This window comes from Triticum urartu, chromosome 2A (genome assembly GCF_056163025.1).
Source record: "Triticum urartu cultivar PI428250 chromosome 2A, HENAU_Tu73, whole genome shotgun sequence".
Lineage (NCBI taxonomy): Eukaryota > Viridiplantae > Streptophyta > Magnoliopsida > Poales > Poaceae > Triticum > Triticum urartu.
Window position 1 is genome coordinate 35,078,335 of NC_141874.1, and position 23,297 is coordinate 35,101,631.

At 44.3% G+C, this 23,297-nt stretch overlaps 1 protein-coding gene, 2 long non-coding RNA genes and 1 pseudogene across 3 annotated transcripts; 2 read left to right on the forward strand and 2 right to left on the reverse strand.

The window, feature by feature from the left end:
- Positions 1–370: 370 nt before the first annotated feature.
- On the reverse strand, positions 371–876 carry LOC147983299 (uncharacterized). The gene is made up of 3 exons (XR_015614957.1): positions 793–876; positions 627–684; positions 371–539 (listed from the first exon to the last, which is right to left on the reverse strand). It is a non-coding gene; the product is annotated as an uncharacterized LOC147983299 (long non-coding RNA).
- Positions 877–7,227: 6,351 nt separating this feature from the next.
- On the reverse strand, positions 7,228–7,764 carry LOC147983300 (uncharacterized). Its single transcript, XR_015614956.1, has 3 exons — positions 7,681–7,764; positions 7,515–7,572; positions 7,228–7,427 (listed from the first exon to the last, which is right to left on the reverse strand). It is a non-coding gene; the product is annotated as an uncharacterized LOC147983300 (long non-coding RNA).
- A 6,451-nt stretch (positions 7,765–14,215) lies between these two features.
- LOC147983301 (uncharacterized) lies at positions 14,216–14,777 on the forward strand (annotated as a pseudogene).
- A 5,073-nt stretch (positions 14,778–19,850) lies between these two features.
- On the forward strand, positions 19,851–20,956 carry LOC125540770 (senescence-specific cysteine protease SAG39-like). The gene is made up of 2 exons (XM_087539479.1): positions 19,851–20,286; positions 20,370–20,956. Exons 1-2 carry the CDS (start codon positions 19,851–19,853, stop codon positions 20,954–20,956), a joined length of 1,023 nt encoding a protein of 340 aa, XP_087395605.1.
- Positions 20,957–23,297: the final 2,341 nt, after the last annotated feature.

Here is a 23,297-nt window from a genome sequence, read left to right on the forward strand (position 1 = left end):
CATTCTGCTTGTTTGCCTCAGCCGCATCGAGAAACTCATGCACGCCCTTAATGTACTCGCGGGTGTGTCTGTCACTATACATCCACTGTCGGTTCATCTGCGTGCATTATATATAATTAAGTGTCCAAATTAATAGAACTTCATCATCACATTAAAACCAAAGTGCATACATAGTTCTCATCTAACAACATATAGCTCTCCAGGGCATCTAATTAATTAAACCATACATTGAAACTATGTAAAACATTTCAATACGAAAACAAATGCGATCATAATCGCAACCAAGGTAACAATTGATCCAACAGCATAATGATACCGAGCCTCGGTATGAATGGCATATTTTCTAATCTTTCTAATCTTCAAGCGCATTGCATCCATCTTGATCTTGTGATCATCGACGACATCCGCAACATGCAACTCCAATATCATCTTCTCCTCCTCAATTTTTTTATTTTTTCCTTCAACAAATTGTTTTCTTCTTCAACTAAATTTAACCTCTCGACAATAGGGTCGGTTGGCATTTCCGATTCACATACATCCTACATAAATAAAATCTATGTCACGTTGGTCGGCATAATTTTCATAAACAATAAATGAACCAATAGTTATAAAGATAATATATATACCACATCCGAATCATAGACAGGACGAGGGCCGACGGAGGCGGATACCAAAACCATCGCACTATATAAGATGCAATAATAGAAGTAAGAAAATAATACAAGTATCTATGTAAACATACAAGTAAGAATATTTTTCCTTTCAGAAAGAAGATAAGAACAAGAGGCTCACCACGGTGGTGCCGGCGATGAGCTCGGCGCGGGTGATCGACGGTGGTGAAGACGGGGACGGGGCGTGACGGACCGCTAAACCTAGACATGCAGCTTGGAGGTCGAGCTTGGAGAGGAGAAAGCTTAAGTAGTGTGGCTCGGGCATTCCATCGAACACCTTGTGTGCATAGGAGGTGAGCTAGAGCACCACCAAGCCCTCTCCCCCTCGGCCAGAGAAAAACAAAGCACTGGGGTGCTCTGCTCGCGAGCGAGGGGTATATATAGGCACCTCATTGGTCCCGGTTGGTGACATGAGTCGGGACTAAAGGGGAGCCTTTGGTCCCGGTTCAAGCCACCAACCAGGACCAATGGTGGTGGGCCAGGAGCTCAGCCCATTGGTCCCGGTTCATCCCACCAACCGGGACCAAAAGGTCCAGATGAACCGGGACCAATGGCCCACGTGGCCCGGCCGGCCCCCTGGGCTCACGAACCGGGACCAATGTCCACATTGGTCCCGGTTCTGGACTGAACCGGGAAATGGGCTGACCCAGCCTGGACCAAAGCCCTGTTTTCTAGTAGTGCTATGTCATGACTCGTGAAACACATATTGTACATTATACTACGAGGCATACCTAGATGCTACCCCCTATGGCGTAACAAACAATAGCTTATTAGTACAGAAAAACAAAGTACCAAGTAGAGCTAAATATGACATGCCAATATTTCCATGTGTAGAGCTAAACAAAGTACCAAGTAGCCTATTAGTACAGAACAATATCAACTAAGGTTGCCTCATTATTACAGTTCATGCATAACAAATTAAGAACTGAAGCTACATATTCGAGCTGCAGTGTAGCTCTCCTAACACATGCACACTTTTCCAAATATATTCTTCAAGAAGAATTTTCAGATATAAGTCATTACACCTTCTTTGTAATTAGTTAATCAGACATAAATGCCTGATACGGTGCAGCATAGAAGTAAAGCATCAATATATATGGCATGCTACACAGGCCCCTCCAGCAAATTGTAGACAGCAATTTGCAATCCCAGAATTCATAACAAATGTCATAACTAACTGAAATTAACATGCAATGCAACCCCCAGAATTATGATTTTGTACTTTAGTCTCTATGTAGTATGTGTAGAGAAGACCTGATGGCTAAGAATAAATAGAAGCTTGACAAAAACCTTGTAGTGAGTTAATCAAACATAACTCATGACATGATACGTTCTAGTAGCAAAGAACTAACATGGCATTGTGGTGATACCAACCGGGACCTAAGGCCTCTTTTCAGCAGCACAAAGGGCGGGAAGCGGCGGCCTTTGGTCCCGGTTGGTGGCACCAACCGGGACCAAAGGCCTTGTGCTGCCCCGCGCGCAAATGTTTAGTCCGACCTCGCTAGTTGAGAGGGAGCCGCACCTGTTTATAAGGTGCGGTGCGCCTTCCCTCTCGAGCTCCTCTCTGAAGCAGGCTTTCGGGCCTAACCGTGCAATGTGTGCCTGTGGGCCTACTGGGCCTCCCACGGGCTTGAATCCTAGCCCATGGTAGGGTTTCTAGTCGTATTCAGGCCGTGGGTGCCCAGTAGGTGGCACTTTTTTTTGTTTTTTTGTTTTCTTTGTTGCTTTATTTATTTTATTTTGTTTCTACTTACAACAAAATACTTATTGTTTCTATTTTTATTTTTTTCCAGTTTTTTGTTTTGTTTTCTGTATTATTTATTTTCTTATGTTTTTTGCTTTATTTTTAATTCTTTTTTGCTTTTAGGTCAGCCAGATTATAAACTTTCTGTTGCTTTATTTATTTTATTTCGTTTCTACTTACAACAAAATACTTATTGTTGCTATTTTTTTCCAGTTTTTTTGTTTTGTTTTCTGCATTATTTATTTTCTTTTGCTTTTTTGCTTTATATTTTATTCTTCTTGCTTTTAGTTTTAGAAAAATTATAAACTTTCTGGTAGTGCCATTAGTTTTCAAATTTGAAAACACTTTTTTAGTTTTTTTTGTTGCTTTATTTATTTTATTTTGTGATTAACTTTACTATAAAAATAGTTGTTTTCCTATTTTTTTTTATTTGTTTTTTGCATTATTTATTTTCTTTTGTTTTTTCTTTAATTTTTAATTCTGTTTGCTTTTAGGTTAGCAAAATTATAATCTTTCTGTTAGTGCCCTTAGTTTTAGAAAAATTATAAACTTTCTGTTAGTGCCATTAGTTTTCAAATTTGAATAGTTAAAATTTGAATTCTTTGAAAATTGTTTGAATCACAAGTTTGTGATTAACTTACTAAAAAATGAGAATAGATGCGCTTATAGAGAAAATTCAACCTGAATTCCTAGTAAATTTCTATCAATTTCAGAGAAATTCACTATGAATTTAGGTTAAACTTTTCTCTATTAGGGCATCTATTTTCACTTTGAGAGGAGCTCAACAAGGCAGAGAGAGAAGGGCTTATAAACCGGTGTGAGCCCCCTTCGGTTGGCGAGGTGGGACTAAACTCTGCCCACAATGAGTACCAACCCTTTAGTCCCGGTTTGTGGCACAAACCGGGACTAATGGTCATGGGCCAGGGGCGAGGAGCAAAATTATAAACTTTCTGTTAGTGCCATTAGTTTTAGAAAGTTGAAAGTTGAAAGTTGGCATGGGCCAGGGACTAATGGTCATGGTATTACGAGGGCCGAACCATAAGACATGAAAGCATTTCAAATGAACTCTGAAAAAGTTGAAAGTTGGGATGGTATCATAATTTCACCCACATAGCATGTGCATGTACAAAACGAACAATGGTAGCATGTTCGTGTGTTACAAAGTTGGCATGGTATCATCATAATAGTTGCGGGAGAAAGTCTTCACTTTTTCTTCGCTTGTGTCATTTGCTTATTGCGTCGTAACCATGGATAATCTTCATTGTTTATTAGGATGCTTGGGTCAGCCTTGACATTGAAGGGAGGAATTTCATGAAACTTTTCATAATCTTCAGACATGTCTGTCTTGCCGTCCACTCCCAGGATGTCCCTTTTTCCTGAAAGAACTATGTGGCGCTTTGGCTCATCGTATGATGTATTCGCTTCCTTATCTTTTCTTTTTCTCGGTTTGGTAGACATGTCATTCACATAGATAATCTGTGCCACATCATTGGCTAGGACGAACGGTTCGTCAGTGTACCCAAGATTTTTCAGATCCACTGTTGTCATTCCGTACTGTGGGTCTACCTATACCCCGCCGCCTAACCGATTGACCCATTTGCACTTAAACAAAGGGACCTTAAAATCAGGTCCGTAGTCAAGTTCCCATATGTCCACTATATAACCATAATATGTGTCCTTTCCGCTCTCGGTTGCTGCATCAAAGCGGACACCGCTGTTTTGGTTGGTGCTCTTTTGATCTTGGGCGATCGTGTAAAATGTATTCACATTTATCTCATATCCTTTGTAAGTCAATACAGTCAAAGATGGTCCCCTGGACAACAAGTACAACTCATCACAAACAGTGTTGTCACCTCTGAGACGTGTTTCCAACCAACTGCTGAAAGTCCTGATGTGTTCACATGTAATCCAGTCGTCGCACTACTCCGGGTGTTTGGAGCGCAGACTGTTCTTGTGTTCATCGACATACGGGGTCACCAAGGTAGAGTTCTGTAGAACTGTGTAGTTTGCTTGAGACCAAGAATATTCGTCCCTGCATATTATTGAGTCTCTTCCCAGAGTGCCTTTTCCAGTCAGTCTCCCCTCATACCGCGATTTAGGGAGACCTATCTTCTTAAGGCCAGGAATGAAGTCAACACAAAACCCGATAACATCCTCTGTTTGATGGCCCATGGAGATGCTTCCTTCTGGCCTAGCGCGGTTACGGACATATTTCTTTAGGACTCCCATGAACCTCTCAAAGGGGAACATATTGTGTAGAAATACGGGCCCCAGGATGACAATCTCGTCGACTAGATGAACTAGGACGTGCGTCATGATATTGAAGAAGGATGGTGGGAACACCAGCTCGAAACTGACAAGACATTGCGCCACATCACTCCTTAGCCTTGGTACGATTTCTGGATCGATCACCTTCTGAGAGATTGCATTGAGGAATGCACATAGCTTCACAATGGATAATCGGACGTTTTCCGGTAGAAGCCCCCTCAATGCAACCGGAAGCAGTTGCGTCATAATCACGTGGCAGTCATGAGACTTTAGGTTCTGAAACTTTTTCTCTGGCATATTTATTATTCCCTTTATATTCGACGAGAAGCCAGTCGTGACCTTCATACTGAGCAGGCATTCAAAGAAGATTTCTTTCTCTTCTTTCGTAAGAGCGTAGCTGGCAGGACCTTTATACTGCTTCGGAGGCATGCCGTCTTTTTTGTGCAAACGTTGCAGGTCCTCCCGTGCCTCAGGTGTATATTTTGTCTTCCCATACACGCCCAAGAAGCCTAGCAGGTTCACGCAAAGGTTCTTCATCACGTGCATCACGTCGATTGAGGAGCGGACCTCTAGGTCTTTCCAGTAGGGTAGGTCCCAAAATATAGATTTCTTCTTCCACATGGGTGCGTGTCCCTTAGCGTCATTCAGAACAGCTAGTCCACCGAGACCCTTTCCAAAGATTGCGTAGTGTAAATCATTGACCATAGCAAGCACGTGATCACCGGTGCGCATGGCGGGCTTCTTCCGCTGATCTACCTCGCCTTTGAAATGCTTGCCTTTCTTTCGACATTGATGGTTGGTCAGAAGAAATCGACGAATGCCCAGGTACACATTCTTCCTGCATTTGTCCAGGTATATACTTTCAGTGTCATCTAAACAGTGCGTGCATGCGTGGTATCCTTTGTTTGTCTGTCCTGAAAGGTTACTGAGAGCGGGCCAATCGTTGATGGTCACGAACAGCAACGCCTTAAGGTTAAATTCCTCCCGTCTGTGCTCATCCCACGTACGTACACCGTTTCCATTCCACAGCTGTAAAAGTTCTTCAACTAATGGCCTTAGGTACACATCAATTTCGTTGCCGGGTTGCTTAGGGCCTTGGATGAGAACTGGCATCATAATGAACTTCCGCTTCATGCACATCCAAGGAGGAAGGTTATACATACATAGGGTCACGGGCCAGGTGCTGTGATTGCTGCTCTGCTCCCCGAAAGGATTAATGCCATCCGCGCTTAAAGAAAACCATACATTCCTTGGGTCCTTTGCAAACTCATCCCAGTACTTTCTCTCAATTTTTCTCCACTGCGACCCGTCAGCGGGTGCTCTCAACTTCCCATCTTGTTTCGGTTCTCACTGTGCCATCGCATCAACTTGGCATGCTCTTCGTTTCTGAACAGACGTTTCAACCGTGGTATTATAGGAGCATACCACATCACCTTCGCAGGAACCCTCTTCCTGGGGGGCTCGCCGTCAACATCACAGTGTCATCTCGTTTGATCTTATACCGCAATGCACCGCATACCGGGCATGCGTTCAAATCCTTGTATGCACCGCGGTAGAGGATGCAGTCATTAGGGCATGCATGTATCTTCTCCACCTCCAATCCTAGAGGGCATACGACCTTCTTTGCTGCGTATGTACTGTAGGGCAATTCGTTATCCTTTGGAAGCTTCTTCTTCAATATTTTCAGTAGCTTCTCAAATCCTTTGTCAGCCACAGCATTCTTTGCCTACCACTGCAGCAATTCCAGTACGGTACCGAGCTTTGTGTTGCCATCTTCGCAATTGGGGTATAACCCTTTTTTGTGATCCTCTATCATGCGATCAAACTTCAGCTTCTCCTTTTGACTTTCGCATCGCATCCTTGCATCGACAATGACCCGGCGGAGATCATCATCATCGGGCACATCGTCTGGTTCCTCTTGATCTTCAGCAGCTTCACCCGTTGCAGCATCATTGGGCACATCGTCTGGTTCCTCTTGATCTTCACCAGCTCCCCCCATTGCAGCATCACCTTATTCAAGGGGCACATAGTTGTCATCCTACTCTTCTTCGTCGCCGTCTTCCATCATAACCCCTATTTCTCCGTGCCTCGTCCAAACATTATAGTGTGGCATGAAACCCTTGTAAAGCAGGTGGGAGTGATGGATTTTCCGGTTAGAGTAAGACCTCGTATTCCCACATTCAGTGCATGGACAACACATAAAACCATTCTGCTTGTTTGCCTCAGCCGCATCGAGAAACTCATGCACGCCCTTAATGTACTCGCGGGTGTGTCGGTCACCATACATCCACTGCCGGTTCATCTGCGTGCATTATATATAATTAAGTGTCCAAATTAATAGAAGTTCATCATCACATTAAAACCAAAGTGCATACATAGTTCTCATCTAACAACATATAGCTCTCCAGAGCATCTAATTAATTAAATCATACATTGAAACTATGTAAAACATTTCAATGCGAAAACAAATGCGATCATAATCGCAACCAAGGTAACAATTGATCCAACGGCATAATGATACCGAGCCTCGGTATGAATGGCATATTTTCTAATCTTTCTAATCTTCAAGCGCATTGCATCCATCTTGATCTTGTGATCATCGACGACATCCGCAACATGCAACTCCAATATCATCTTCTCCTCCTCAATTTTTTTATTTTTTCCTTCAACAAATTGTTTTCTTCTTCAACTAAATTTAACCTCTCGACAATAGGGTCGGTTGGCATTTCCGATTCACATACATCCTACATAAATAAAATCTATGTCACGTTGGTCGGCATAATTTTCATAAACAATAAATGAACCAATAGTTATAAAGATAATATATATACCACATCCGAATCATAGACAGGACGAGGGCCGACGGAGGCGGATACCAAAACCATCGCACTATATAAGATGCAATAATAGAAGTAAGAAAATAATACAAGTATCTATGTAAACATACAAGTAAGAATATTTTTCCTTTCAGAAAGAAGATAAGAACAAGAGGCTCACCACGGTGGTGCCGGCGATGAGCTCGGCGCGGGTGATCGACGGTGGTGAAGACGGGGACGGGGCGTGACGGACCGCTAAACCTAGACATGCAGCTTGGAGGTCGAGCTTGGAGAGGAGAAAGCTTAAGTAGTGTGGCTCGGGCATTCCATCGAACACCTTGTGTGCATAGGAGGTGAGCTAGAGCACCACCAAGCCCTCTCCCCCTCGGCCAGAGAAAAACAAAGCACTGGGGTGCTCTGCTCGCGAGCGAGGGGTATATATAGGCACCTCATTGGTCCCGGTTGGTGACATGAGTCGGGACTAAAGGGGAGCCTTTGGTCCCGGTTCAAGCCACCAACCGGGACCAATGGTGGTGGGCCAGGAGCTCAGCCCATTGGTCCCGGTTCATCCCACCAACCGGGACCAAAAGGTCCAGATGAACCGGAACCAATGGCCCACGTGGCCCGGCCGGCCCCCTGGGCTCACGAACCGGGACCAATGCCCACATTGGTCCCGGTTCTGAACTGAACCGGGACTAATGGGCTGACCCAGCCTGGACCAAAGCCCTGTTTTCTACTAGTGCTATGTCGTGACTCGTGAAACACATATTGTACATTATACTACGAGGCATACCTAGATGCTACCCCCTATGGCGTAACAAACAGTAGCTTATTAGTACAGAAAAACAAAGTACCAAGTAGAGCTAAATATGACATGCCAATATTTCCATGTGTAGAGCTAAACAAAGTACCAAGTAGCCTATTAGTACAGAACAATATCAACTAAGGTTGCCTCATTATTACAGTTCATGCATAACAAATTAAGAACTGAAGCTACAGATTCGAGCTGCAGTATAGCTCTCCTAACACATGCACACTTTTCCAAATATATTCTTCAAGAAGAATTTTCAGATATAAGTCATTACACCTTCTTTGTAATTAGTTAATCAGACATAAATGCCTGATACGGTGCAGCATAGAAGTAAAGCATCAATATATATGGCATGCTACACAGGCCCCTCCAGCAAATTGTAGACAGCAATTTGCAATCCCAGAATTCATAACAAATGTCATAACTAACTGAAATTAACATGCAATGCAACCCCCAGAATTATGATTTTGTACTTTAGTCTCTATGTAGTATGTGTAGAGAAGACCTGATGGCTAAGAATAAATAGAAGCTTGACAAAAACCTTGTAATGAGTTAATCAGACATAACTCATGACATGATACGTTCTAGTAGCAAAGAACTAACATGGCATTGTGGTAATATCACACAGATCACCTGCAAACTGTAGTCTGGCACTGCATGTCAGTTGCAAAATTCACAGCTGAAATCACTATGTAGTATGTGACGTGGTTTAGAGTAATATGATAAACCACACGGACCTCCAAAAAACTGTAGGTGGCAATGTGTTTGGTTTATCATGTGTAAATTTTGAAGTCAGAAACGGGCCCCGCATGCCACTTACAACATCAAAAGCACAAATATTGCCAAGTTGTATGATATATGACCACGGTGAGAGACGCTATAACAAGAGGTAAATAAGAAAAGCAATCGACATTGGGAGAACTGCATAATAGTACATTATCTGCAATTAATCAATCAGAAGCTGAAAACACATGATCTGCTGCCGCAAACATTCTACACATAAGACATAGTGGAAACCGGTACGAATGTAAGCAAAACATGAAATGAAAAAAACTACCATAATGTGCAGTGCCTCCAAATTGGGAAAGCAGCTGAGGAAGGAGAGAACCATCTTGGAATCAGTGTCTTGTTGACGAGGCGAAGGCGCAGCCCCTTGTTGCATCCATGGATGTTGAGGCCTGAGGGTCTCCAGGATGGGGCTCTCGGCGACGACAAAGTCGATGTCTCCGTCCTCCATGACTACGCTGCAGATGCCGAGCTCACGGAGGTGGTGGAAGGAGGTGCGGGGTAGTAACCTTGCCACGTCCTGGAACTTCCAGAGGCCGATGTAGAGGCAGCCGATGCTGGCGATGCCGAAGAGCACGGCCGGGAGGGGCACGTCGAGCGGCCACGGGCGGTTGACGAGGGCGAGCTCCTGGACGCCCTTGGTGGCGAGGAGCTGGAGTCAGCGCGCGAGCTGGGCCTGGTAGGCGCTCATGTGGCTGCTGGTGAGACGGGCGTAGGGGATGGGTCCCGTGTGCGCTTCGAGGACGGTGGAGATGGCGGTGACGATGGCCGGCGAGTCGGCGGGCGTGGGGGAAAAGCTGACGCCTTGGGGCGGAGGTGGGCGTTGTTCAAGATGATGTAGTCCACACCGTCGGAGGCGGGCAGGTCGGGGATGAGCTCGGTGCTGATGTTGCTGAATAGCTCCTCCGTGGATCGGTCCACCTCACGCGGGTCGCAGCCCCTGCTCCGTAGATCGGCCTCCGTCGCAGGGTCCACGTTGGTGAACGGCGGCTGCCGGGGACCAGCCATGGTCGGCAGCGAGGGTTTGGGTATTTGGGGGTGGCGAGTGAAGTGGAGAGTGGAGTGGGTCTGTGACCATGGAGGCGGATGATGGGGGTGGGCCCTATTTAGGGCTTCATGTTTAGTTGGGCCGAAATTCGGCACAGGATGTCTGTGGGCCTATACTAAAAAAACATACACGAATTCGTATACAAGGTCTATTTAAAATACGACCGAAGTTAAAGCATCAAGGTTGACGAAGTCATCATCGGCACCTCACCCATCGACGGGGAAGCGTCAAGCCTGAGATTTGATCTTGCCATCAACCATTGTTGCAACCGTAGTCGTCGTCTTTATTCTCATGTCGCTTGCTCATTCGGACGAGTGGTGCCCAACGGAACGAAAAGCCGGAATGTGAGGATTCCATTCTTTGTTTTGAAGGAGCTCGAGCCTGCAGTGGCATGGCTAGTGAGGCGGCTTGCCAGCTAGTATGGGCCAAGGAGATGGCTCGAAGCCAGGCCGACCCTGGTGTATGGTCGAAGGGGCGACGGCTCGGGGCCCAGGCCAGGAGGTGGGGCCATGATCTGTTATTTATGTTAGTATAGCCTAGCAAAAATATTAGGTAGCGAAAAAAATAAAAGGAGGAAACCAAGCACAAGGGGCTGGAGATGGGCTAGGCCCAATTGCTGCTAGCGATAGGAGAAGCGTCGACACTCGCACGGCCGCACGCGTTAATCACTCCGAATATCTGAACGTTCACTGGTTTGTTTCATCTTGGACTCTCTGCCAATCGCTCGGCCACTGGGAACCAGCGGGATTCTTGTTCGTTGGCTAATTGTCGCTGTTGCGCACGGCACCCTGGTGTTGCGCCGCAGCCGTGTGCCCATGCCGGCGACCCGGCCATCAACCATCCGGCATCCGCTAGGCCGCGAGGTGCAACCATCAGCCATCTGCAGGTCATTGCCTCATTGGCAAATTGTTTTCGCTTCTGCATAATCCGTGAAACCACGAGCATGAATTGATCTTGTCTTTAATAGCTACGTATTTATCCACCTAGTCTTTCGCTTCTTTTTGATCTTCTCTTTGTAGGGCTCTATGGATTTTGCGATTGAGATTTACAACCTTTCTAGAATAAAAATGTAATCATTATCAAGGGCATTCAGACGGTTCCTTCCCTCCAAAATATTTCAATTTAGATCTTGAGGATCAAAGTGGCCACAAAACAAGGTTTCGGGTTTGCAGATGATATCAAGTAATATGTTGATTTCTCTGTTCAACAAATCTTTTATAATTAATAAAATTTCAACCACTATCCTCATTATCTAGTGGGCTTGAAACATGGTTCTAATCCCTCATCAGAAGACAAAAAAATGTTATAGAAAAGAACATGCATATGGAGGCACCAAATGTGTTGATGTTGGCCGAGGTAAGCATAGCTGCCTTATGCGATTTTCCCCCTATTATAAGAAGCATGCGCATCTTTTAGATAGCTACATATTGAGGTAAAAATAATAGTGGTATATGTAAATGTCCCAATAGGTATATATTAAGGAGCCTCAGCTTCTAGGTTGGCCCTAGGCCCCAAAAATCTCTGGACCGGCCCTGCTTGAAGCTCGCGAGGATGGTAGCGCCGGCTCTCTAGATGGTTCCAACGACTGCACTGGAGACATGGAAGAGCCATGGGACATTGCAAAAGTGTCAACTTTTGCTCGGTGGTGATTGTGTGTGGCGTCTCTAACAAAGTGGGTAGGGGGTAGACAAGGTGGTGGCTACACGGCTTGCTGGAGGCACTGGTTGGGAAGAAGGGTTTTTATTGTTGAAAGGCGACGAAGAAGTGTTGTAGGAGGTGGTGTTGGTTAGTATAGAAAAGTGTCTCCAGACAAGAAAAAAGGTATTAAAAGGGGTTGGGAGAAATATAAATTTTCATTTTGTTGAGATGAAGGGGTAATTTTTGGGAATTAAATGGTTTTTATGGGTCTAAGTGCTCTAATCCAGATTAGTATTGTACTCTCCTAATTGTTTGATGTCTCCAATATTTTTATGCGTTTGATTATTTTTTTTAGTTTGCTTGTTTCTTACTGTTTGATTTTTAAGTATTTCAACTTTTGGAGTCCTTCAATTATTTTTATTGTAGAAATGAAAAAAAATTAGATTTACTGAAGTGTTATTTCTTGATTTCACTAGCCTATTAAAATTTAAAAATCGGATATTAGGGAATTTATGTGAATAGACAGGAATACTAGGTTATATATGAGAAGATTAACCCGTGAGTTGGTACCAGTTGATTGGCTAGGTATGTCCCACTACCTAGTGACACCATTATAAATGCATTAGAGGGTAATGCACGATTTGCCACGACATTCTTTGGTTTTAAATAAATTATATTTTTCTGTTATGGGTTTTTATAGCAATTCACATTTCGTATAAACCGCGAAGTTGGTTGAGCGACCACAGACCCCTGTTGCGCTATCGGGTAAGCCATGTAGACTGGTCCTTCTTTCTTTGGGAAGGTGGCATTCGGTTTTTTTCTTTTATTTTCTTCTATATTTTTTGATGTTTTAGTTTCTTGTTCACTTATATACATATTTTTTTAAAAAATCAAATTTATTAATACTTTTGAATTTATGGAAAATAAATAAAGTACTATTTAAAAAATGTTTTATTCAAAATTATGTGCATTTTTTAAAAATGCATGGAGATTATTTTCTTATATTTGTGAAAATTTATCAAATTACATCAACACAATTGAAGTCCGTGAATATTTTTGAATTTTTTTGACATTTTTAAAAAAATCTTTGATAATTGTCCCCAATTCTTGATTGAAAGAGACACCAAAGGCCTCTACCCTCCCTCTCTGTCTATCCAAGAGATGGAAGGGTAGAGCTTTTCTTTGGTTTTTTCATCTTTTCATCAAAGAGTTGAAGTCCATCCGAACCCTCCAATGCAGAAATATGAGGAGAGCAAAGCGCCAATGGCGCGTGAAGCGCATGCGGAAGGGGGACGGAGAAATAAAGAAGTGTGGGGGGAGAAACAGCCAAGCTCATTCCCTTCGCTTCATGGGCCAAAAGTAGTGCTTTGTTTCCTGGCCACAATGAAAATAGATGGCAAGTGCCTGATCGCTACGGCTCCGGTAGGTTCCGTTCCCTTAACCAAGCCACTGCCTATGAGTCGCCAAAAACTCATGAACATTTTTTTAAAATCAATGAGTAGTTTTGTACTCATGAAGAATTTCAAAAATTATGAACTTTTCTTAAATTCATGAATGTTCTAAAATTTTATGAATATTTTTTTAATTCAGATAAAAATATAAATCTTGAATGCTTAATTTATTCTTAAATTGCTTTAATAGAATGTTGGTTTTGGTACTGCTATGTGGAACACATGACCTGTCCAGACCCTTATAGATGGGTTCCACTTCAAGGAAAAACTCTCGAGCTTTTTCTATGCCTCTATTCCTAGTTTGCTTAGTTTTGTAAGGATTTCATGTCGTCCAAACAAGAAACCATGTGAGTGAATGGCTTGGTAATCTCTCTGTTATTCTGGTTTAATCTAAGGCCTCAGCCAGGTAAATTTCTGAAATCTCAAAAGCACAATGTATGTCCTTTTAGTTTGTTTGTTTTCTGCATGAATTTTTTGTCCATGTATGTCCTTTGATACTTTTTTTTAATTGACGTCCTTTCTGTTACTTCAGTGATGATAAAATATCAACTTCAAGATTTGGCCTGGATATGAGGGCGCCGGTCAGGCTGAGCATTTAGGGCCGGTATGAGGGGTCTATCTAGATCCTTTTTTTACCGGGTCATCGCCCTGGACGTATAGGGAGGGTTGGGAGCCTGGCTGTAGATGCTCTAAGAGCATCTCCAACAGCCGCGCCAAAAGGCGCGCGGGTGGTAAACTTGGTTTTTAGCGCGCGGGGGATGGTTTCGCACGCTCCAGCGGTGGCTGGAAACAAGCACGAGCGGGAAAGGGCGGCAGCTCACGCGCTACTTTTGGCGCGCCACTTCCGGCGCGCCTATAAATTGCGGCGCTCGTCAAGCGCCTATCCACAGTGCCATGCGCGCCTCGTAGCCTCTTCGCCGCTCCAACGCCTCCACCGCTTCCTCTCCTCGCCGCTCCAGCGCCCCGCCACCACCGCGCCACCATGCCGCCGCGCCACCGAGGAGCGTCGGGCTACCGCGGCGTCCACCAGCGCTGCAACGGCTGGTACTCCGCCGAGATTCGGTCCGGCGACATCCGGCTCGGCCTCGGTACGTTCTAGACATCGTACGAGGCCGCACGCGCCTACGACACGGCGGCATGGCGCCTGGACAGGCCACGCCAGCAAATGAACTTCCAGGATGTCCACACGCGCCAGCAGGCGCAGGACATCGCCCCTCCGCCTCGACTTATCACGGACCAGGAACGTGCGGAGCATGCTCGGCGGCAGCGCCGCCTCTTCGTCGCAGAGGAGGACGAGCGGGCCATGGCGGAGTGGCGCCGGCGCCACCCGGAGGACGTCGCCAATGAGGAAGCCTTCTGGGCAAGGCGCCGTGAGGAGCAGACGGCAAAGCGCCCTGGTGTTATCGCAATGCGAAATCGCTGAAAATGGTGGGCAGACGATCTTTTCGTCTGATGACGACCATTGGGAGGACATGTGGCTCGATACCTCGGACCAGACCAGCGAGGATGACGATGATGATGATGATGATAACGACTGGGAGTAGGCTGTAGTTGCACTATGTAGTTGCACTATCTAGTAGTTTTTTTATTATGTCGTTGCACCGTAGTTTTTTAATCTATCTATGCTATGGAACTATGTAAAATATCTATGTATGGTTCTTATCTATGAATTTTATTTATAGTTTTTATATAAAAAGATGTACGCAATGTTTAGCGTGGCCACTGGAGCTACGCGTGCGCACTCAATTTTAGCGCGGGTGCTGGAGCCAGCACTGCCGGCCGTGCCAAACCAGGCAAAGGGCGCGCGCGCGGCAAATGAGTTTTTAGCGCGCGGCGCGTTGCGCGGCTGTTGGAGATGCTATAAGGAAAGCATATCTAGTACACCCTCTCTTTTCTGTTTGTGAAAATATCTAGTACATCCTTTCTGCGCATATGCACAACTATGCCAGGCTGGATTCATCAGTTGACTGCCAAAGATATCAGTGGAAATATGGAAACAAAATAGCTGGATGAATTTTGAATTAGGAAATTGGAACCCTTAGGAGAATCGGTGTGTATATGATCCCCGCAAAAAAATATAAATAAATATTGAGCATCTTAGTATGTTCACCAAGATCATCAAATATTGAAAGAGTAGAGATGTGAGCATTAGTTTTTCGTGTTTGGGGTCTACATAGTCAAGCGGAGGTCAGGATATTTGAGGCCCGTTTAAGAAGCCCGTCTGGGTTTCATCGGCGGCGGCGGATGCTCCTAGGCCGTTGCCATTGGCTCGCTTCTGCACTCCACCCATAATCTTTTACCGAGTAGTGTAGGTCACCTGGACAAGCATGCTCTGAGATTCTACCACCAGGATCTCCTGAGCCCGGAGGGTCAAGATAAGCCGCAACACCTGGGATATTGTCTCCGACGCTGCTACCAGCGTGTCCTGAGGAGAGCAGATCATGACCAGCCGCAACACCCACTCCTTGAATACTCTTTCCCCGAAAATTCTTCCCCCACTCTTGGTTTGAGGATTCTGCAGCAGAGGACTCTGCAGGTGTAGCAAGACAAGTAATGGTAAGTTGGTGACAGTAGCTTGCTGAAGCCAAACATGTTGCGTGATGCAAAGCAAGGAATAGCACTTTAAGCAAGCAATCTGATTAATCATCATGTGATTCTTTCTAACATACAACAGCTACTACGCAGAAAATGTAACTGACGCATTTCTAAAGTCGTTGCGGCTGCTATAATCAGTTGGAGCTATGAACAACTGAGAACCAACAGCAAGTAAGCCTACTTCTTGTCAGGACAGACCTTGCGAGTGAAGGCCGGTTTCCACAGCTTCGGCGATGGGCCAAGGTTCAGCTTCAGCCATGGGCGACGGTGGAAGCACCGGCTCACCGCTGGGTCCGCCCTCCAATAGTTCCCTCTCCCTGGACGAGGTCGGGCCTTGAACTTCAACTTCATCTTCCACCGGATTCAAATCCAGAGGGGAACATTCTTAATAGCTCGGATGCGGTCCCATATCTCCCGGGGAGGTCAGGTTTTTTGTGTGTGTACTACTACTAGCAGAGAGCTCGCGGAGTTAAAGTGTGAAATGACAGGTCAGTAGATGCTGGGTGGTACAGTATCAATTTAATACCTTTGCTTCTGAAGTGTCTATAGCATGTATAATAAGGGGACGTAAGCTGGCAGTAAGAATTTAAATACTGTATTATTACTTAGTTGGAAGAGAGAGAATAGGAGAGAGAAGGAAAGCAAAGCGGGCTGAGCTCCAAGAACATTTGTGAGAGTGGAAGGTGGGCCATATGTTGACAAAGTAGTACTTTCTTATAACCAATTATTATACGTGTTAGCTATTACATTGGCCGTGAATGGCATGGCAACATGTTATAGTCAGCAGCTGGCTCTATTATTAACCATGCTCGCACAACCACCTTCTGACGGTCTTCGAAATTAGTGCATGCTTTCGACTAACTAGTCGGATTGCTCTCATCCTCAACCTTAATGTTCTCCTTTTTCCTTTTTTGTTTTCCTACTTTCGCACATCAACCACCGCCCGTACCCCCCCCCCCCACCCCTCCCTCAAAAAGATTCGACATTTCAAAAAAAAAGTTCAAAATTTGTAAGAAAGGTTTGAAAAAAGTGGAATAGTGTTCAAATCTTGACGCTGGACTATGTTCTGACATAATCTCCTCTTCCTAAAAAATGGTAGCAACTATGGGCTGGAGTGGTACGAGCCTGCGATGACCAGTACACATGGTTCAGAGTTTGGATTCGTAGGCATTGCAATGACCAGTACACATGGTTCAGAGTTTGGATTCGTAGGCATTGCATTGTGTCTCGTGCATTTTTTTGTCGCTCCAATCGGCGGGCCGGAAGGAAAAAATACAAATAAGAAAACAACGCGAAAACAAGAAAACGACATATCTCATATTTTGGAACGGAGGAAGTAGATGTGATATAGTGAGATCCTTTTTAGAACGAAAACTGTAGCAAAAGTTTGCTGCATCTGGCAGAAGACCTAAATTAGCATGTAAAAGTTGGTATTTGATGCGGGCGGTTGCAACTGCTTCATATCGAGAGCGCTTGGTGAAGAATATCTGATCGGATTCCGACGATTCCTCCCCGGCCGTCCGAATATTGTCAGCGTATTTTCTCTAGACACCAACAGGGAGGGTTCCCCGGCTTCATCCATTGCATAGAAGCCCGAAACACAAAACGGGGTCCGTTACATAATTCCACACAAAACAAACCAAAATACAGAAAGGAACAGGCTCCTGGCGGTTGTTATAAGAGGACCAGCCACAACTAAACACAGGGCTAACAGACTGAAACCTGGACTACATGCTAGGACCTAGGAATAACTAAAAGACAGGCAAACATTTTTTCAGAAAGCACAAAATACGTAGTGCATCTCGCAGCAAAGAGCAAATAGGAGAGTGCAGCATCTTTCTGCCTAGGCTTTCTTATAAGGAAACCAACTGTGGAGTTTGGTCGAGCCAGCGAACAGCAGCTATTCAGAATAGATGTAGGGCTTGCTAAGCCTCCGCCGTCGAGCTCGATTTGCGATGAGTGCTCGCTGTCAGCAACATGTTCTTTCACCCCCACTCCAGGAGCGCTGTACTTCCCAGCAGCATCTGCAGATGTTGCCAGAACCTATCTGTCCGCTCCTGCATATGATGTTCTTTTGAAAATATGATGTTTGAAGAGCGGTCGCCATCTCCTGAGCATTCCTAAGGTCAGCGACCAGATCTTGGTCAAGGAAAACCAAACAACTCAATTAAAGATCATGGCATTCCTGTGTTTCCACAAAGCCCGGAGCACAGCAGCTACAGCAGTATTCAGAGCGTCAAGTATTTTACCAGCAACCCAAAGGGAAGTAACTGACTCTACTGAAACTCCAATTTGCATAGAGAATAAGCAACTGATTTGCTTCCATACAGGTGCTGTACACTCTCAGGTTCAGAAAAGAAAAACAAATCAATGGACTTGTTCAAATTTCTCTTCAGCAGGTTATCCCTAGTCATAATTTTAATATAAGAAAGAAGCCAGAGATAAAATGTGGATCCTTGGAGGAACTATTATTTTCCAAACAGAAGGAATAAAGACAGGTGATACTCCTCTCTGCCTCCCCTTAATGAAAGCGTTTTGTTGGATACTAAACAATTTATGAGCATACTTGCTGACTCTAAGGTAGCCCCAAAATAATTCTTGCATCCTCAAGAACCACTTCCATATTGCTCCAATGAAAGACGAAGGTAGCGGTTTCAGGGGCCCAACAGTCGACTAGTGCATTGATCAGACTGGGATCCTTCAAAAATCCGTCCACCATTCGAGCCAGCGATATAAGTTGACCAGCCGTCCAGCTGTTGAAGAATTGTTACAATAAGGCATCAGTCCACTGCCAAAAATAAATAAATAAATATGTGTGTGTGTCTGTGTGTGTGTGAGAAAGAGAGAGAGAGAGAGAGAGAGAGAGAGAGAGAGAGAGAGAAATATGCGTGCGACATTCTGTTAGAGCATACCTGTCTAGCGTATAATGGTTGATCGATAAACGGACAAGTGGCGCTGCTGATCGGAGTACCAGATGTTCCTGACAGTGCATGTCCTGCGGGTGATGTATAGTTGTGATGCACAGAAGGAATACAAGTATCGTGTACATAGAACGCCTAAATTTTGTTGGCAAACTGGCCATCAAAGATGCAGCCCAACAAGATCAACTACCCCGTGATACTTTTGAAATGCAGACCTTGATCTGTCTTGAGGGCCGCGGCCCATCCAAGTATGGCAATTAACCAAGCACAGTGTTTATCATATGGGTTACTCCTTTTATGATGAGACGAGCAGACCTTACGGTGTATACAAGTATTCCAGGTTAAGAAAACTGTGTTAGTAACATTGCCGAACTAAACGTGATTGTCTTTAAATTTCGCCTGCTACCAGCTGCATAAAAGTCCATTTCTCCGGTGTCTTATACTTCTGTGAAATTATTTTTCCTTCTTTCCTGTTACACTACGAGCAAAATACAAGCTGGGGTGTGAGATAGGGAATTTCAAGGCTGAGGAACCAACCTTCCGGAACTTAGACAACTCTTGTTGAATAGTATGTCACATCATCATGCTATTTTTTGGCAGGCAGGAAATTCATGTCGATACTAGCAAGCGGTTACCTGATTCTTTTGTACACACTGGGCGTCGCGTTCACGGTCCTCTTCAGAAAATTTATTTGCAAGAACACGGTTGTTCTTTCTTTGATTAAGAAATTTCTCAAGCATGGATCACTATCAGACGTACACTCCAGAAATAATCAAGCAGGGGTCACTATTAGACGTGCACCAAGGGTACTTCCTTGTTGGGTCCTATCACTTTTATACAATCTGGCCGGTCAATCAGATGTGCGCATCATTTTTATACCATGTAGCCGGCCACCATAATCCACGGCAACGCACAAGCCCTTTTCCATAACCACCTTCGCTCAAGCACCGTATCTCTCAGTCTCCTATTTCTAACACATACATGACACTATATATGCCACCAAGTACCATCCAACAAACCAGACCAAAGTACAGAGACTTGCCATCCTAGGTTTCATCTACCTCTTCAGTACTGTCATTGCAGTTCGGTGCCTAACCGAAGATGGCCGTCCACAAGGCTTTGCTTCTTGCAATCCTTGGTTGCATCTGCCTCGGTGGTACTGTCATTTCAGCTCGTGAGCTGAACGATGACTTGTCGATGGTGGCGAAGCATGAGAATTGGATGGTTCAGTATGGCCGTGTGTACAAGGACGTCACCGAGAAGGCGCGCCGGTTCGAGGTTTTCAAAGCCAACGTCGAATTCATTGAAACATTCAATGCCCAGAATCACAAGTTCTGGCTCGGCGTCAACCAGTTCGCTGATATCAACAATGATGAGTTCAGGACAACCAACACAAACAAGGGGTTGAAATCAAACTCCATGCGAGTTCTTTCTACAGGATTCAGGTATGAGAATTTGAGTTTTGATGCTCTTCCAACAACGATGGACTGGAGGGCTAAGGGGGCTGTCACCCCTATCAAGGATCAAGGCCAGTGTGGTAAGTACACAAAAAATGTGTTGCACTGCATATATGTGTTAATATTTTATTGGATAACACTATAACAACACAATTATTTCTAGGCTGCTGTTGGGCATTTTCTGCCGTTGCCGCGACAGAGGGCATTGTAAAACTGAAAACTGGCAAGTTAATCTCACTATCGGAGCAAGAGTTGGTTGACTGTGATGTTCATGGTGAAGATCAAGGCTGCGAGGGAGGACTCATGGATGATGCCTTCAAATTCATTATCAAGAACGGAGGTCTGACCATGGAGTCCAGCTACCCATATACTGCAGCCGACGGCAAGTGCAAGGCAGGATCCAACAATGCCGCAACCATCAGCGGCTTTGAGGATGTCCCTGCCAATAACGAGGGTGCCCTTATGAAGGCAGTGGCAAACCAACCAGTGTCCGTGGCTGTGGACGGAGGCGGCATGACATTCCAGTTCTACTCTGGTGGGGTGATGACCGGCTCCTGCGGTACTGACTTGGACCATGGTATTGCGGCCATTGGATATGGAAAGACTAGTGATGGCACAAGTTATTGGTTGATGAAGAATTCATGGGGCACAACTTGGGGCGAGAATGGGTACTTGAGAATGGAGAAGGACATTGCAGACAAGAAGGGCATGTGTGGTCTGGCCATGGAGCCTTCATACCCCACCAAATAGGAATATCACCAAATGCCACATAATCATACATATGCACAATTCTCAAATAACTAAGGTCCCCATGTCCTATGTATAGTTCATATGTGTCCGTAAGTTGTGTAAGATAATGTATCTTATGTCCATACATTGTTATATATACTTTGTAAATTAATACTGTGTGTGATATATTGTACAGTATGTGTAAATTTGATTAAGAATTATGTTGATATATATTCATGAAGCTTTCAAATGTCTAAAACATTTGAATATCTTAAGAGTAAACTCTAAAGGGTACTTTCATATATATGATTTTTTATACCGCGTCTTTGGATATTTATAGAGATGTAATGTCTTAACTGAAAATTGGAGGCATCCTACTGGTGATTTATATCACTAGAGAATACTACAAGCACTATTCAAAGGAATCAATCCATTGCAGCATGATTATGGAAAAAAAATCCAACTTCACAAAATGGCCTAACGCACAACACCTTATGATAAGGTGATAGGCTAGGACAAAGGAGACATGATTATGTTATCATAAATTTGCATACTATGATGTTTATTGAGATCGTAGGTTAATCTTTTATGTGTCTTTCCATGTATATGATGAACCGAGACATCTATGAGTTCTTGTTTTATATACATTTAGGCATTAAGTTTCAATTTTCCATGTATCTGATCTAAGGAAAGCATATCTAGTACACCCTCTCTTTTCTGCTTGTGAAAATATCTAGTACACCCTCTGTGTGCATATGCACGACTAGGCCAGGCTGGATTCATCAGTTGACTGCCAAAGATATCAGCAGAAAAGTGGAAACAGAATGTTTGGATGAATTTTGAATTAGGAAATTAGAACCCTTAGGAGAATTGGTGCGTATATGATCTCCGCAAACAAATATAAATAAATGTTGAGCATCTTAGCATGTTCACAACACTGGTAGAAAAAGGGCCTGTTGTCCCGGTTCGTAAGGGCCTTTAGTCTCGGTTCCTGAACCGGGACTAAAGTGTCGGTACTAATGCCCTGTCCATTTAGTCCCGGTTCAATCCAGAACCAGGACTGATGGGCCTCCACGTGGCCTGTGCGCAGAGCCCAGGCAGAAGACCCTTTGGTCCCGGTTGGTGGTACCAACCGGGACCAATAGGCATCCACGCGTCAGCATTTCTGTGGCTGGGGTTTTTTTTTTTGAAAGGGGCGGGGTTTGGGAGTTTTGGGGGGTTAATTTAGGTGTTTCATATATTGTGTTAGCTAGTTATAATTAATAGAGAGAAGTGTCCTCTCTTATGTCCGTGCTTGGTCGACGCTACGTACTATACATACGTATAGAGAGGACTAGACACGCTAGCTAGGTAGTAAGCAAACGAAGGAAACAGAAGATCGTCATGAACATATATGCATACAGAGAGAAGTGATATCGACCACCTCTCCTTCTCCGAGAGATTGGTCGAACAACAAGTTCTCGTATATCTATCCGACACTACCGGCTACATATATACAATAATTATCTCTTACAAATATAATCATACGGACTCATGGTCCACATAGTATTCTCCGTCTTCAGCGATCACGTGGTCAAGAAATAATGCCGCCAATTCCTCTTGAATTGCTCGCATGCGAGCTGGTGCTAGGAGTTCATCCCGCTTCCGAAACATCTAATGTGAAGAAGGGGGTCAATACATATATATATGAATGAATGAAACTCAATACAAATGATGGTAATAAAATAAAATTGTGAATGTTGTTATGTACGTACTTCATATTGTTCGTCAGAGTACCCGCCCCGCTCACAGGTCGTGTGGCGGATGGACTCGCAGACGTAGTATCCACAGAAATCATTCCCTTGTTCCTGCCACAACCACTTTACAAGAAATAGAGGTCAATCAAACTGATAAGCAAGAATGCTAAATGGTATTGATGAAACTAGAGCTTGAATCACTAGGAGATGCGCGGAACATGCTACTATAGTACTTACTTTCGGGTGTCTAAATTCCAGCTCCTTCGGCAGTCCCGGAACTTTTCTGGTGAATTTTCTCCAAACCCTGCCGGACAAAGAAAACAATTACTTGATATCAGGAAATGAACAAAGTTGCTGATATGGTGGATAATGATCGATTTAACTTACTTCTTGAGGATTTCAGTCATGTCCGCATACTCCTGGGGATCTTTTCGTTTAGAGTCCAAGACGGTTACTACTCCCTGCTCAAGCCTAACTCTAGGAGAATATAGTGGAAACTGCACACGCATGCATAACTCATCAATTACATTACTATAACCTGGACTAATATATAAGGGAAACCGAATATGCACAAGACAGTAACACTCACTTGAAGTTGTAAGAAAAGAGTATTATATCTTTGTTTT

Excerpts from the sequence above, each read along its gene's own strand:
- LOC125540770 (XM_087539479.1), top strand. The coding sequence starts at position 19,851 with ATGGCCGTCCACAAGGCTTTGCTTCTTGCAATCCTTGGTTGCATCTGC. Across the intron at positions 20,287-20,369 it reads CAAGGATCAAGGCCAGTGTG|GCTGCTGTTGGGCATTTTCT; the intron begins GTAAGTACACAA and ends AATTATTTCTAG.